Consider the following 15840-nt stretch of genomic DNA (forward strand, 5'->3'; position numbering starts at 1 on the left):
ATTTGGCCCAGTGGCCACTCGCAGTATTACAGCAAACATTACGCTGAGCCCCAAAAAGCATTTTCCCCAAAGACGAACATTGTTAAAGAGATGTCTGTAAAACTGTTGCCAGGACACCTCGAAATGCAAACAACGTCAATTATCACCCTTTCTATTATACATATATATACAGTATATATGTTATATATTTTTCCATAAAGGTTTTATATTTGTATTACTTTCCTTGAACCAAGAAAAGTAAAAACATCTGGAAGTAAACCCAGAAGCTAGAACACTTTTATGGCGTATTCGCCAGGCGACCAATTGTCATTAGATTGCATAGGCGCCATTTTTGGGTCCAGTATCCAGCTGTTACGTTTTTCTCCCACGGCGGAGAAACGTAACAGCCAGCCTGCAGGTTAACACTGCGGCCGTTGTTTGCACCGTTAGCTGCTAGCCGCCGGCTCAGCCGTCACCATGTCGAGAGCGGTGTGGTATTGAGAACCTTTAAGCAAGAAGTTTGTCCAATCTTTCTTTTTGCTTTGATGATAATTATACAGATTGCAGATTTGCTTTTAAGTATTCCATAACAAAGAAAGCAACACAGCGGGATGGTTACAGAAAGGAGGTGACAGAGCTGGAGATAAAGTGGTAACAAATAGTGTTGTGGACTTTCTATGAGGATGTTTCTGGACGCTCTGAAGTAAAAACTGTCAGATCTCTTTCTGTCGCTTTCTTTCGCTCTCTCCTTCACACACACACTGATATACACACACTTCACTCTCGCTTGAGGCACTACGAGCTTCTTGAGGCCCTTGGAATAACCTCATTCCAACTGTAGAAATTGACTTAGTTGCTGTTAGGTGGGGGAGCTACTGCAAACCCCTCCTCCCCCTCTCTCCCCTCCTTTCTCCTCCCCCATCGCACTACTCCATCACCCGACCCCCCGACAGCCCCGGTGAGCGATCAGGCCCTTAGAATATACTGTCAGCTGTTCCATTAACTCCGGCATATTTAGATTCTGAAAACAGCCACTTACTCTAATAGGTTTTCTGAAGGTGGGTGACTACAGCTCTCTGCGTAGGCCCAGAAGACACATTATTTAATTGTACTCTGCCCTTCAACATCACACACTCATCACATAGTGTCACTTGACTAAGATGGCAACATTCAAATAACAGATGGACCATAGATGGCAAAATATTATTATTCATACGTCCTGAGTCATGCGATGATGTAGGAAGACTAGAATAGTTTTGAAAATAAATGGCTCTATATTTGTTTTGTTTCTGCATAGTTAGTGAGACTGTTTATAGTGACTTATGACATCCATTGTGGCTTCTTTGTATAGGATTTCAGCAGAGCAACAATAGCAGGACATGCTTTAGTTAGGATGTTTGTCTTTAGAGGGAACATACTGATGACTTACTCTCTGCGATCATAGTTGTTATGGTACCGAGGGAGACAATAGCATTTTAGACAGAGATGCTGCTGAAGTCTATGGCTCCAGTTCCTTTGGACCACATATCTCCAGTTGCTGACTTTTTATGTTTCCTAGCTTGTTCTCGCCAGGCGGAAAATTTCCCCCATATCCGTTGAAAAGGTCTGGCTGTCATTGTCCTGATGGAATATCTCCCTGTGGCGCGTTAAACCCCACTTTTATTGAGCTAATAATAGAATAGGTTACGCCTGTCAGCACCTCACTGTTCAGGCGATGGAAAAAACGGTCAAAATCATTTACTGAAATAGCCGCGTGCTTATACAGGGCGCCCCTTTTGTGTATTGAGGGTAGATACAAGGGTCAGGAATCTGCGATGATGTTTTCCTTTCAGTGCAAAATAGGTGGAAATTTGTCACCTTGTGAAAAGGGCTAATGTTTTTAAAATTAGCATTTGACCCAGACAGCGCTGCTACATTTCCACTGATCCTGTTTTTACATGTGAATATATTGTGTTGATGCATAAATATAGACATTTGGCACTGCTAGGATAGGATACTGAGGAGGAATTCTGAGCTTTTGTAAATGTTGGATGACAGTCAGTATCATTAGAGAATAATGTTGCTGTCTGTGGTCTTTATAATAGAAAGACACTGAAGGCTCCCGTCCCCTGAAGGCTTTTTCCCCCTGCAAACTGTGCGGTTGCTTCATATGTCAGGAGGTCAATCACTCAATAATTTTAGTAATTACACACCCATCTCTTAAATGGCCAGAATCAATAGATTGTTTACCAAAAAAAAAGACTTCTCAGCTGTTGTGAGAGGAGGCTCCTGAGAACAGAAGAATATAGTAAATATGATGTATTACTAGTAGACTTAACCCCTCACCTCTATCACAATAGCTATGGGACATTCTCACAGTGCCGGCGATGACAGTAGAGCCTCTGGGAGAATGGCCTGTTTACAAGTCGTGCCACTGACACCCTTAATGTGTTTTTAATAGCTCCTTTATAATGATGAGAAACGGCCTTGAGTGGCTCAGGACTGGAGGCTTTATGGCTCGGCAGGACCGGGATGCTGCTGCTGGAGGCCCGCTGCTTTATGTGGTGACAGAGAGGAGGCCGGTCAGGGTCCTATAGTTTTATGACAGATGAATGTTGGCTCTTCCAGCTCTTTGCTTTTAACGCCTCTACATGACAAGGACTATAAACATTTGTTTGATTATAGGTGCTTGTTATGTTTAGTCACACTTTAGCGTGTTTGTTTTTGTATTTGCAGGAGTACCTGGATGTCCTGGGTCGTCCCATGGTGTTGGCTGGGAATAGAGCGAAGCAGGTGCAATGGACAAACGTCTACCAGGACGCTCTGGTGAGAGAGAACTTCAAATTACATTTTATTACATTACCCCTTAAAGTAACCTTTATTCTATGTTTCTAATTGTATGTTTGATTATTAAGTCCATCTGCTACTTTTGATAAATCATAAGCAATTGTTAAAGATATTCAGACGATGAAATGTGTTCCACTGTCTTATGAGGATAGTATATGATTATATGATTATGTTATCACAGTTTATTATTCATAAAGACAAAGAAAGTAAGAAAATAGATTCTGCACACTAGATAATGCTCTCATGAACATATATTTAATCACCACAGGTGACGTTACGGGTGTCGAGCTCTTCTTTTAAAGCCTTTTAATCTATTAAATTTCACTTTGTATTATTATACGTTTCTTTATACCATTAAAATTTCATTTGATTTATCTGCAGCTTATTGTGTTTATTGGCTTGGATTTTTAATTATGCATTCAATAAAGATCTTTTAAACCATAACGAAACCTTTCTAATTGGATTTCTAATCAGGGTTTGGGCCTTGTCATCACTGGGACGATGCCGGTCTTCAACCTCACTGTTGATACTGTAAGCCCTCAGGTAAAGAAAACACTGCATTACAACATGGAGCTGAACATATCTGGACTTTGTTCACTTACACAGCATGACTCATACTCCAGCTAATCCTTCATATTAACGATCCTTTACCTTAATCAATGTGTGAGAACAAAGCTTTTTATTGTCATTCATGTGGTTAAGGCCACACGCACATACAGTATAACGTTAATCCAACAGAAACAGGATTCGGAGTTGCAGGTGGGGTTTCAGGGTTCTTTTGTATCGATGACCATCATCATCATTTGTAATGGCCGCCACCCAGCTACTGCTCTTCTAGGCAACACCTCCCCCCTGAGGTGACTACAGACATCACAGCCACCCATCTGTAGACTGTTATCATGCACAGAGCACAGATGCATCCAGCTTTCAGTATCCATGACCAAAGTATTTACTCCGAGCTTATCACACAGGCTTGAAGCGGTGGTGCTGCCGCAGTTTGAGATAGACTGTAGAAAATATAGACCAATCAGATTGTGCACAAAGTGATAAGTCAAAGATGGCATGGAGATGTTTTTAGTGCTCTCATGGCACAGCTACCGGCTCTCTCTGATTCTCTGCGATGCCACTGCGGGTGTGGAGAGAATGCTAATGATTACCTTACATGTTCTTCCTACAGAACCAGCTCATCCTCGGAGTCATGGGAGTAGATATTGCAATCAACGAAATCAAAAGGAAGACACCTACATACAGAGTGAGGATGTTGTACGCTCAGTGTCACTCTCCTGTCACTTTCATATTGATGATTATTGAATCACATCTCCATTCCTTCTTTTTTACGTGCAGCTTGGAGCCAACGGCTACACCTTTGCCATTGACCCGAATGGATATGTACTGCTGCATCCCAACCTGCGACCCAAAGTAGGTCCAACTATGAACGCCGCACCGCATCTGATGAGTTAACGAGCTTCTGGTTCTGAAGCCAAATACGGACGTTTTTGTTTTCTGCTCACCGACGTTAACCCCCTCTCGGTCCGTCTGCCCCTGCTTTCTCTCTCCTGTGCAGATCTTTGACTTCAGGGAGCCCGTCACTCTCGACTTTCTTGACGCAGAGCTGGAGGACAGCAACAAGGAGGAGGTAAAAAAAAAACGTCATCTTTATTATACACATTTAATAATTGTTTTTGTCACTTGCTTTTCTCTTGTACCTGTTTGCCTTCTCACGCTGCAGCATCTCTCTCTCTCCCTCGCTCTCTCTCTCTCCCTCTCCTCTCTCTCTCTCTCTCTCTCCCTCTCTCTCTCTCTCTCTCTCTCTCTCTCTCTCTCTCTCGCTCTCTCTCTCTCTCTCTCTCTCTTCCAGATCCGTCGACAGATGATTGATGGCAAATCAGGGCAAAGAAAAATCAAGACGCTCATTAAGTCAGTTGATGAGGCAAGTCATCAATATATGAGACTCAATCATTATCCAAAGTAGCACCTTCCTAAATGGTGTCATAATGAACCTGAATGACTCAGTATGTTTATGATCTGTTGTTTCCCTCCAATTATGGGAAGAGAGATGTGCTGAGGATGTGACGGTGTTCCATGTTTCTCTTTGTGGGTGTCAACAGAGGTACATCGATGAGGCCATGCGGACGTACACATGGACGCCTGTAGGATGGTACAGATTACAGGTAGGCTTGAAATCAAACATGCATCACCTGGCCTCAGACCAAAAAGATTGTGCATCATGAACTTGTGAGTGAAGTCCCTTTTTGATACTTTTGATTCGTCCAGTTTGAGTCACAAGTCTCAGATTTACGGTTGACAGCTGTAACTCATCAACCGTGTGTTTGTTAGCTGTAGCTGCCACTAACACGCAGTGGGAGTAGACCAAACATATCACTGAATAAAGTAAATTTGACTTCTGTATTTGTAAATAATTCAACATTTTCAACACTTGAGTTTGCATCGTAATGACGTTTCCTCCAGGCAATACTTTGCAAATGACAATTTATGATAGTCCTGCAAATGCCTAATGTGTGTTTCTTTTTATACATCCGCTGGCTGCGCGACTGGTCCTGGCCGAGTCCATATGAGCCTTACAATATCAGTGTATTTAACAATCCTCGTATGTTACTGTTGTGGCCTGCAACAGTCAAATCTAACTCTAACCAGACATGCAAAGCTCTGTCATGCATCCTACACTTAGAGATGAGTGACTTTCTTAGCTCATAAGATGTTTCTTTAAATCTAAATTAGCTTCATGTTATAGATAGTCAACTGTAGCTGTGGCTTAGTCTGAACCTGATACTGTCACAGCCTGATTTTCTATCTGTTCCAATTAATCCTCTTACTGGTTTATATTTTAGCTTCATATAGAACCACAGATTAAAAGATGCAACGTGTATTTCTGGTTTTTCCTCCTTTAAATATCTGGCTTTTGGTTGAAGAGTAAATATTTGGCAATATGTAGCATATGTAGGTCAAACAATGAAGTGAAACTAATATTTCTCTTCTGTCTTTATCCCCTTGAAGCTTCACTTGAGTTAAACAGAACACAATCAGTGCTGTGTCACAAATATCAAGCATGTTTGATACTGTACAGAGTGCACTAGCTCCAAGCGCAGTTGCTTTTCTTTTGAACAGTCGGGCACCGGCCTCCTCACAGCAGGATAGCATCGAGGACGTGCCAGATGCATAGTCTGAATGTTTGATGTGAGCCCATGTGGGACTCGGCTTAGAGATTCTCTGAATTGGAGACTTTAACTTTCTGGAAAACTGCCTCTTCAGCAGCGGCTTCATGCTGCACGACTGGGTGTGACTAAAAAGCCAAACCTATGAAGTCTTAACATATTTGTATCAGCCAGTCCAGCGTTCCTGCCCGTCGTAAACTGACTTTCTCTCTATCACTGATAGCCCATCGATCTAAAGTGTGCGTAAAGGTACCGTGTGTTGTTTGTAGCGTGTAGTGTAGCTTGTTAACAAAGTTCTGTTTCCATTCATTGTTTCATTCAGGTGTAACAACGCTGGTCAAAGGTTAATTCATTTCCTTCCTCACAAAACATTTAGAAAGGCAGTTTTTAAAAAACGTTTTCACACCTGTATTGTTTATATATATGTATATCAGCTAGCAGTCTTCCTCTCCACAGATGTTCACCTCCAAAATGTTGTGGAGTAGAAAAATAAAGTGAGAAAATGGAAAGTACAAGTGCTTTAAAAATGTACTTAAGTACAGTACTTGAGTGAATGTGCTTATTGACATTCGACCACTGTAAGCGAGCGCGCCCGGCTGTGTGTGTTTGTATGTTGGAGAGTTTATAACGTGTTTCTGATTTTCTGCGTCTGCCTCGGTCCCTCAGTCTAGGGTTGGTACTGCCCACATATAGTGAGAACCACATCAAGGCCAACCTGAGTGACCAGATCCTACAGGTGCAGTGTAAGTACCCGGGAATACCCAGCATCCTTCGCTCTCTGTCTCTCCTTCTCTTTCTCTCTCTCTCTCTCTCTCTCTCTCACTCTCTCTCTCTCTCTCTCCCAAATATGACCTTATTCTCTTATTCAGTCCTTTGTCCTGGGTCTCCAACATCATCATAGGGAGTGTCCAAGTGGAGTTACTGCCCCGCTGCCCCCCCCTACTCCCCCCTTCTCCCCCCTCTCTACGCTCGCCGATAGGCAGGATCATACCTGAGTCCCCCGACTCCTCTACTGCCCCCTGTTCCCTCCTGTCTTCATGCTGTGCTGTAAAATGGTGATGTTTTTTCTTCACACTGGCTGAAGAAAAAAATAACTGAAATGACAGAAAGGTGAAAGCTGTGGTTTTACTGTGTTACTCAGGTGAAAATAATGGTGACTTTTGTGCTATTATTTTTTTTGCCAAATGCTCTCGCCTCTTCTCCACCAAGTAATGATTCTGAAGCATCTGTGTTGAAAGTATTTGATGTTCTGAACAAATGTGAAAACATGCATGCTTTTCACTCCTTATGATGAGTTTTATGATTTGGGGAATTTTCCTTCTGTTCTGTGTGTGTGTGATTATTATTTTGACTTTATGTTTTAGATTGTGTGAGATGTTTCTCAGCTTTGGAATCATTCAGTATATAAACTCCCACACGGCCTGGGATAAGGGCTCGTCTAATGTGGGAGTTTGGGTTTTTGTGGGTCTGAATGGGGACACATGTTGTCTCTCTCATTCTTTGTCCAGACCATGTTACTCCCCTCTTTTCCTGTTTCATTTGATTGATTTATTTTTTGTTCGACCATGGTTATCTTTCACAATTACTGGTTTTACTTTTTTACTTTCCTGGATTTTCCAGTTGTTTTTCTCCCTTTTTTCCGTTGGTTTTCCGTTTCCTCATTTGCTCTTGCAAATAAGATGATTGCTCTTCATTTCTTTTTCTCTCTTGTCTTGTTTGACTTAAATTGGTTTCTTTCTTTCAAGAAAACAATATTTTTATTCAAACAGTAATTGAATAAAATATTGTCTGTGATCCCCCCCTTCCCACCCGACCCCCTGTTTCTTTTCTTGCTCACTCCTTCTCTGATGGATCCACACAGGGCCATACAACAAGGGCAAGTATACTCCATATTGGTCCACGTTCCCTTCCTTTACTTCCTACTCCCTACCGCTGCCTCCTTCCCTACACCTCTCGTCCTTAACCTCTTCCTGCTGCCCCCCTCCCCTTCCTCCTCCTACCCTCACCTGTCCCAGCCTGCTTGCCTCTGTTCCTGCCCGTCTTGCCTTCAGGACTTCCTCCCTTTTTCCTCTCTTTCCTCTTCCTCTTCCTCTTTTTCTTCACGCTCTTGCTGCGGCTCAGATCCCACATCTCTCACGATGGCTCCTCCGGTCCACCAACCTCACCCTCCTCCCCACGTATCCGCTGCTCCAGAAGCAAAAAAAAAACACCAAGGAAGACAGATATTCATGTTCTCTGTTAAAACTGTCTTTTGTCCCCCCACCTAATCCTTTTCCTTCTGTGATAAGCTCCAATGGGTTGTGTCTGCCTCTCTCTCTTCTCGCTCGTCATCTCTCTCTCTATACTCGCCGCGCTCGCTCTCGCTCGAGAGATCGGGGCGATCTAGCGAGGGGCTATAGCGCGAGCTATAGCCGAGATTATTATCGCTACTCTCTCTCGCTATAGCGCTAGCGTATTTATCTCCTCTCTCTCTCTCTCTCTCTCTCCTTCTCTCTCTCTCTCTCTCTCTCTCTCTCTCTCTTACCCTTTTTTTAATTTCTTTTGACCATTTCTATTCTTCCTCATTTTCTTTCTCAATTTCTCTTTCACCTTCTTGTCTCTCTCTCTCTTTCTATCTTTTTCTTGCAGTGTCATTAGTTAATAAATGTATTGACTAATTCTCATGCTAGGACTCAGATATTGACAGATCTTTAATTCGCTTTTTTAAACTAATCTTATAAGTGCAGTAGCTAGATCGATTTTCAGTCAAATCTTTGTTTGTTTTCATAATGTAGTAAGTTAAACACACTAATCTGTGTTATAAAGGATGTAGTGATACCACTAAGCTATCATAATGTACCTGCACATATTATGTAAGCATTGCTATTTATTTATAGTAATACGAATAAAATAGGATAATATTTTAAAGTAGCTACACTTTATTGATCTTCATATAAAAGAAAAAACGTTATTTTATGTTTGTTAGCTGCCGTGTCTCGTCTATAGCTGGAGACGTTGCAGCCTGCAGACTGCCCTTCAGGGCTGAGCCTGCCCACCCGGTTCCTCCCATGTTGTCAGTTGTCAGGGTGCCGCTCGGCGCAGTGCCTGACTTCTGTGTCGTCCCTCTGTACTCCCTGTCTCCATCAGCTTGTCTCCCTCCCTCCTCACCCCTCAGACTGCCAGGGGCACGGCCAGCCTTTCCTCAGTAAACTGACCCCGGATGTGCACGGCATTGTGGGCGGAAAACTACCTGGGCACTCTATTTTAGCTCAAAATTTCATTCCTCTGCTGTACACGGTTACAGGTCTTGACATAATGAGAAAATAACACGTTGGATTCGTCGCAGACTCACCTGTTGAGGCTTTAATGATGGTTGATATTTTGTGCTCTGTATTGCCTGTGATAGATGAAATGAAGTTGCCCTTTGATATGCCCTTCACAATGCAATGCATATCCTCTGATTATGTGTCTCTCTAAGCCCTCTGCCCTGCCAGTCTGAGGGGTGACCACTTCCATCAGGACCGTCACCCACCTCCCCTGCAATGGTTGGCCATGTTGATGCCTGCCTGATCTAAAAAGCACTCATTGTTGATAATCTGTCTGAGAACTTGCTTCCCGACTCATCACGTCTCGCAAGTCAGTTCTCAGACATCCAAAATATGTTAGATTGAAACCAAATGAATCTGAAAACGTTTGATGACAAAGTGATGAACAAAAAGAAAAAGAAGGTGTGAGTGCTTGTGAAACTAAAGCAGTCGTCCATTGAGAGTCAGGTTCTATTTTTGGCACCATATTGGCTAACGCTAGTGTTCCCATGATACCTCAGTGTTGCTATGGTAAACTCCCTTCTGCGTCCCTGCACCTCTGAAGAACAGCTGCTGTTTACCCACAACTCCCCACCGCCCTGCCCACTGCTCTTCCCCGGATAATTTTCCCCTTTCTGTTGCAGATTTTGAATCACTGCTGCCAAACAGTTTTGAGTCTGAAGGACATGTATTCATTGCTCCCAGGTAGCCCTGTGTGTGAATGCTTGCTGTCGTCAGTGTTGACTTTTGATGCACTATATACTTTGTTGTTGTTGTTGTTTTGGCTCCACGTTCAGCATTGTTTTCATCCGTCTTCTGTGATGTTGATTGTGGTTGTGTTTCCTTCATTCCTTTTTCATTTTGAGGATTATATTTACTTACAAATTTAAGGAAACAACAAAATTCATCATAACATTTATAATATGATTTTATTTCCATTGTCATCCCTTGAGTTAACCTCATTACAACAAAGAATTGAAGCCACATCTTCTCTGCATGCTGCTACAGTGTTGGTGCATGTGTGTAATACACATTTACATTTCGGGGTTATTGGTTTGGTTGTACGACATCATGTTAAGTGTAAAAGGGATATGGTACAACAAAAGCTACAGGATGTATGAATAAATGACTGAAATCCTCTTTGCATGTGCTGTTTTGTTATCAAACCCTCATGGCCTCCAGCTGCAACCTGAATTCTGAAACACAGACAAAAATCTTTCTTTCACTGTGATGCTCTGCAGTCACATTTTGTTTTTATCGACAGCCATGTTAGTTATTTAGACTTTAAGCTTTAAGACACGCATGCAGCACATATGAGCATTCACGTTACATGTACTGTATATGGCATGATGCATCCCCGCTTTGTGTTGCCTGTTCTTTTATAAAGGACAAATACGGCACAGTGTAAATATTGCCTAAAAACGCCTCTTCTGTTCCTCAGGGAGTACTGCAATGATCTAGAACTGTCCAACAACAACACAGAGTTCCTGCTCAACTTCATTGCTCTCATGGAGAAGGTGACACCGGACTCCAAACAATGTGGGTTTCATTTAATTTCACTCACACACCATTTGCATGCATTGTATTGTTAGTTAATGCAAGATTGATTTTAATGGTCAAGACGGGCGATCTTATATATTTCTGTACAAATCCCACAAATAGAGCAAACCAGCAAGAATTATGCAACTAGAATGTATTGTCTGTGTAGTCAAAGCTATCAGCAAAAATGTATGTATTTCAATGTTGCCAACATCTGTACCAACACCAAGCTTGCACAGAGACCGAGTTTGCAAACTTTCTGATCATCTCTACCTGATCGTGTTTAGGTGACAATCTGCTCCTCCATAACCTGATTCTGGACACTGGCATCATCAGGCAGCTGGTCGAGAAAGTGTGGAAGAATAAAGACTTGAATACGTGAGTACGATTAGGTAACTGCATCTTTAAATTTACCTCTGAATAAGATTTAGATTTGATTTCCGTCTCTTTTCTCCACCCCGACATTTAGATATGGCTTTCTGGCCGTGTTTGCTGCATCAGATGGAGGTGTAACAAGAGTGTTTCCCAACAAGTAAGTGCACTCCCCAACAAGGCTGTATGTCTGTACATCTGTTATGTTTCTCACTTTATTCTCTTTTAAAGTTGTGAAGGCTTATAATGTTTTAGTATAGCGGGAGGCTTGCACATTAGAGATTTACAGTTCCACTGTTTTTGCTCTTAAATCTCAGGGCTGCAGAAACCTGGGAGGAAGACCCTGAGCCGTTTAATGCCAGCTATTACCGCCGCAGTCTGGACAACAAAGGCTACATCTTCCGAGCGCCTTATCGAACAGGTGAATGATGCTCTCTTGGTCTTGGGTTGTATATCTCACACTGAGCCTCATAATGTGTGGTGGCTCTTTGTTTCTAACCCCCCCCCCCCCCCCTCTCCCCTCCCCTCCCGGCTCGGCGCGGTTTTCTATTTTGTTTCCCTCTTGAAGCCCGGGACGAGCTGCTGAACCCAGAGAACGACACCATAGGGATCCTGGTCAGCACGGCTGTGGAGATCACAGTAGGAGGGAAGACCATCAAACCTGCAGGTGGGTTCAAAATCAAAATAATAATGATAGATGTTAAAGAAAATGTTTCAGAGCGAGGCAGAGATGATTACACGTCTGAGAGTTTCTTGTCACTTTGCGTGGACATGTCCGTGTTATGCATCTATTTGTTGGGCCTTTTATTTGCTTTTTTATTTTTAGAATTTTCATCTCTTCTCCCAACTTTTCCTTCTCTCTCAGTGGTCGGAGTAAAACTCGACCTTGAAGCCTGGACGGATAAGTTCAAGATTCTTGCCAGCAACCATACTGACAACCATCAGGGCTCAAATACAGTAATAAAATATACATAAAGAAAAGAGTATTATATTTACAAGCTTAAGTCTTCAGCAGTTTTTCTAAGATGTTTAGCTGTTCACTTTGTTTTTTCCCTGTGACAGTGCGGACCAAACAGGGGCTGTGAAATGGACTGCGAAGCCAACAGTGAGGTAAGTATTTATATCTGCTGTTTCAAAGCACTGTATATTGTGTGCTTTTAATTAACAGCCTCTCTTTGCTCCTGTGTGCAGGATCTCCTGTGCTATTTAATAGATGACGGAGGATTCCTAATCATGTCTAATCAGAAGGAAGAATGGAACAAGGTGGAGTTATTACATTTATATTCACACTGACCGTGTTTTCTTTACACTGAGCGTAACCAGTGTTTCTTTTTCTCCGCAGGTGGGCATGTTCTTCAGCGATGTGGATCCCTACTTGATGTACGCACTCTACAACAATTCCTTCTACACCCGCAAGCAGTCATTTGACTACCAGTCTGTGTGTGAGCGGGTGCCCGTCGGTGAAACGGGGGCTGCACCCAGAGGAGTGTTTGTGGTAAGAACAGAAACTTTAACACCGGAGAGGACGAGATGTAATAAATTAAAATAGTAGACTAGATGATAAATCACTGAATGAATGGCATACAGTGAGGCTGATGTTTGATGGAAATATGCTGTTGATATGACGTAGTAATTGTTTTTACATTTTTCTCTTTTGGTCCGTATCTGCAGCCCTCAATTGCAGATTTTGTAAACGTGGCTTGGTGGACATCAGCAGCTGCATGGTGAGAGTCCTCAAGCTCCAATGAAAAAGCACAACTGTATTAACAGTACACAAATGTTGGACCTGACGAAAGAGATTTGATGCATTGTACACAGTATCGTATTCCCTGCTAAATACATTGCTGTCTCACTCAGACCCGTCTCCTGTCTCCACAGGTCCTTGTTCCAACAGTTTATATATGGACTGGCTTATCACAGTTGGTTTGTCAGAGGTGGGTGCATACAGGACGGTCATTAAATGCTATCTTGGTGTTTTACATGTAAAGTTTAAATAACTTAGACTTAGATAACTCCCCCCCCCCCCCCCCCCTGCTTCACAGGGACACACAGCATTTGTTTCCATTTTCTGTCCGTTGGCAGTGATGTGGAGTATGTCTAGGACTTTTATTGTGAAAGGGAGAACGCAACCTAAAAGCGAGGCTTATAAGGAACCAAGCTAATCGCCTATGGCCTCATCATCTTATAGCCATTACATTGTGCAATCAACATTTACTTCATAATGATAAGTTATGCCAGAAATGTTGTCTATCGCCACTTTAAAGGAGCGGGAACATTTGGGGAAATATAAATTTAGATTTCTTGTCAAGCGCTAAATGAGAAGATCAATACCTTTTTCATTTAGTTTTAAGTATAAAGCTAGAGATGTGGAAAAATCAGCTTCTCTAGATCTCACTAATTAACACTTTTTACCTTGTTTGTTTAATACGTCGACAATCATAAATGTAAAAAAAACTATTTGCTGTTTTCGGGGAACGTTATGGTATCAATCTTTTGATCTCACTCTCAGAAAGAAATGGAATAACTGCATTTTCAACTATTTCTGAACACTTCAAGTCAAATTGGAGTTATGAGTCAAGACTTTAAAGTGCACTGACTAACGGTTAAATGATATATGTATCAGTATTTAAAGTGTACAGTGACATTAGTTTGCTTCCAGTGCGCAAGCTGTAATTACAAACTACGTGAAGAAATGGTGAAGGAGAGAGGCTTTACAGCCTTCACCAGGCCCAGTGCAGACGTTCATCTCTGAAATCCCATTTTTAGAATCATATCTTATAAATCCACTGAACTGACAAGTGTTATGTCTTTGTGCTCTGGTGATGCTGCAGATGAGGTGGATGCAGACGGAATAGACTTGAATCGAGAGCGGAGTTGTGTAATGATCCAGACCCAGTACTACTTAAGTAATCTCAGCAGCTCCTACAACATACTGCAAGACTGTGGCAACTGCTCCAGGTCTGTACACGTGACAAAATACACACGCGCACATGTAAACACACACGCATGCGCTCACACATAAACACCACAAAGAATCGCACCGTGACAGAGGCTCAGTTAGCAAGACGGATTCATCTTCCTGTCGGAGCTAATAAACTCTGCTGATGATTAAACCGCATCAGCTTTAATGAAACGGTCATATCATTGGCTAAATGAGCCTTACAAGACTGTCTCATGAATCTCGCTGATCCATTAGCAAATGAGGCTGTGATGTAAGCGAGCAGAGGGGGGTTGTAATGTTGACAGAGTTCTCTCTCTCTCTCTCTCTCTCTGTCTCTCTCTCTCTCTCTCTCTCTCTCTCTCTCTCTCTCCCTCTCTGCAGGCTGATTCATGCCAAGAGGATAAACAACACCAACTTGCTGTTTGTGGTGGCGGAGAAGATGCCATGCAACACCTGCGAGATAGAGAAGCTGTCCCATGAGGAGGAGGAGTGTATCCTTTTTCACATTGTACACCAGCTGGCAGAGGAGAAGACACACTAGATTGTATCTCCTTATTACCAGACCTGTGGAAACACAGATGTGTCACATTCATTTCAAGGTTATTTTCGTCATGATGGCGTGAATTATGACCAGTCGTTGAACATTTAACATCTGTTGGACGGCCTGAGGGGGGGAAGGGGGAAAAAGACAAAGTTCAAAGGATTTTAATTTTCCTTAATTTAGTCAATTTTCAGTCAAGGAGGACAATCCATGTGAAGAAATTAGTGTGGCGCGCTATCGAAAAGGACCCTCCACATGCTTTGACAATAACCTCTCTGTAAGATCTATATATATCGATATATATATATATATATATATAATAAGCACATTTATTCAAATGTTATCGATTATCGACTTTCAGCAGAATCGTAATGCAAAAATGTGATCTTATAATGTTTCATGATGCACAGTGAAACACAAGTCAACTGTTTCATGTGATTTACCATTGAACTGTGTACTGAATAACTATTATTAACACCAGGATGAATATTTTCAGCATTAACACTGAGCACTACATACAGCGTGAGAGAGCACGTACAGTTTATAGTTTACTTTCAAGTTCATGACGAATGTTATTTGTCTTTAAGGGAATAGTTTGACATTTTGGGAAACGCTTATTCGCTTTCTTGTCAAGATTTAGACGAGAAGACTGATATCACTCTGGAGTCAAGCCAAGAAATCACTTCCTTTTTTACTATATAGTACACTACTCTACTGTCTGCCATGTTATCTAAGTATGTAAGTGTGTCTACTATGTACATGTCTTTACTTTATGGCCAATTTAGAAACAGGAGATTCTAAAAATCTACATTTGACTAAATATTTTGCTAGCCAAATCTAATTGTTAGCAGGATATTCAACCTTCAATTGTTGCTCTAAATACTCGACTCCTTTATTGACAGAGATTGTATAAATGCGCTAAAGTATACCCATGAATATCTGATATCAGATTCCTCCTCGGCAACAAACAACGTATAGAGCATAAACACCTTTGTGCGTGCTCGTAGCTCCATCTGTGGAGAGCCGCCCCACGCTGCTGTGCAAGTATAAACAAACCTTAATGAGTGAACTAGGAAGGGATTTTGGACACAGAACCGTCCAGCACATAACCCTTAAAGCTTCAACTTGTTTTCATTGTTTTAAAACACATATCCGATGTAGCAGATGTGTTCTTACAGCTGCAGT

The 15840-nt window shown here is 42.0% G+C and overlaps 1 protein-coding gene across 1 annotated transcript in view; it reads left to right on the top strand.

Moving 5' to 3' along the window:
• Positions 1-15840, top strand: part of cacna2d2a (calcium channel, voltage-dependent, alpha 2/delta subunit 2a) — a 139683-nt gene that overhangs the window by 120023 nt on the left and 3820 nt on the right. The window contains 25 exon segments of the mRNA XM_029430692.1: positions 2695-2784; positions 3280-3348; positions 3983-4057; positions 4150-4224; positions 4370-4441; positions 4664-4735; positions 4914-4958; positions 4960-4976; positions 6645-6721; positions 7840-7854; positions 9907-9967; positions 10704-10801; positions 11089-11179; positions 11271-11333; positions 11491-11594; positions 11742-11840; positions 12039-12130; positions 12236-12283; positions 12365-12436; positions 12516-12668; positions 12845-12897; positions 13052-13107; positions 14005-14131; positions 14496-14605; positions 14850-14932. Coding sequence (XP_029286552.1) covers positions 2695-2784; positions 3280-3348; positions 3983-4057; positions 4150-4224; positions 4370-4441; positions 4664-4735; positions 4914-4958; positions 4960-4976; positions 6645-6721; positions 7840-7854; positions 9907-9967; positions 10704-10801; positions 11089-11179; positions 11271-11333; positions 11491-11594; positions 11742-11840; positions 12039-12130; positions 12236-12283; positions 12365-12436; positions 12516-12668; positions 12845-12897; positions 13052-13107; positions 14005-14131; positions 14496-14605; positions 14850-14932 — 1917 coding nt within the window.

This window comes from Cottoperca gobio, chromosome 5 (genome assembly GCF_900634415.1).
Source record: "Cottoperca gobio chromosome 5, fCotGob3.1, whole genome shotgun sequence".
Lineage (NCBI taxonomy): Eukaryota > Metazoa > Chordata > Actinopteri > Perciformes > Bovichtidae > Cottoperca > Cottoperca gobio.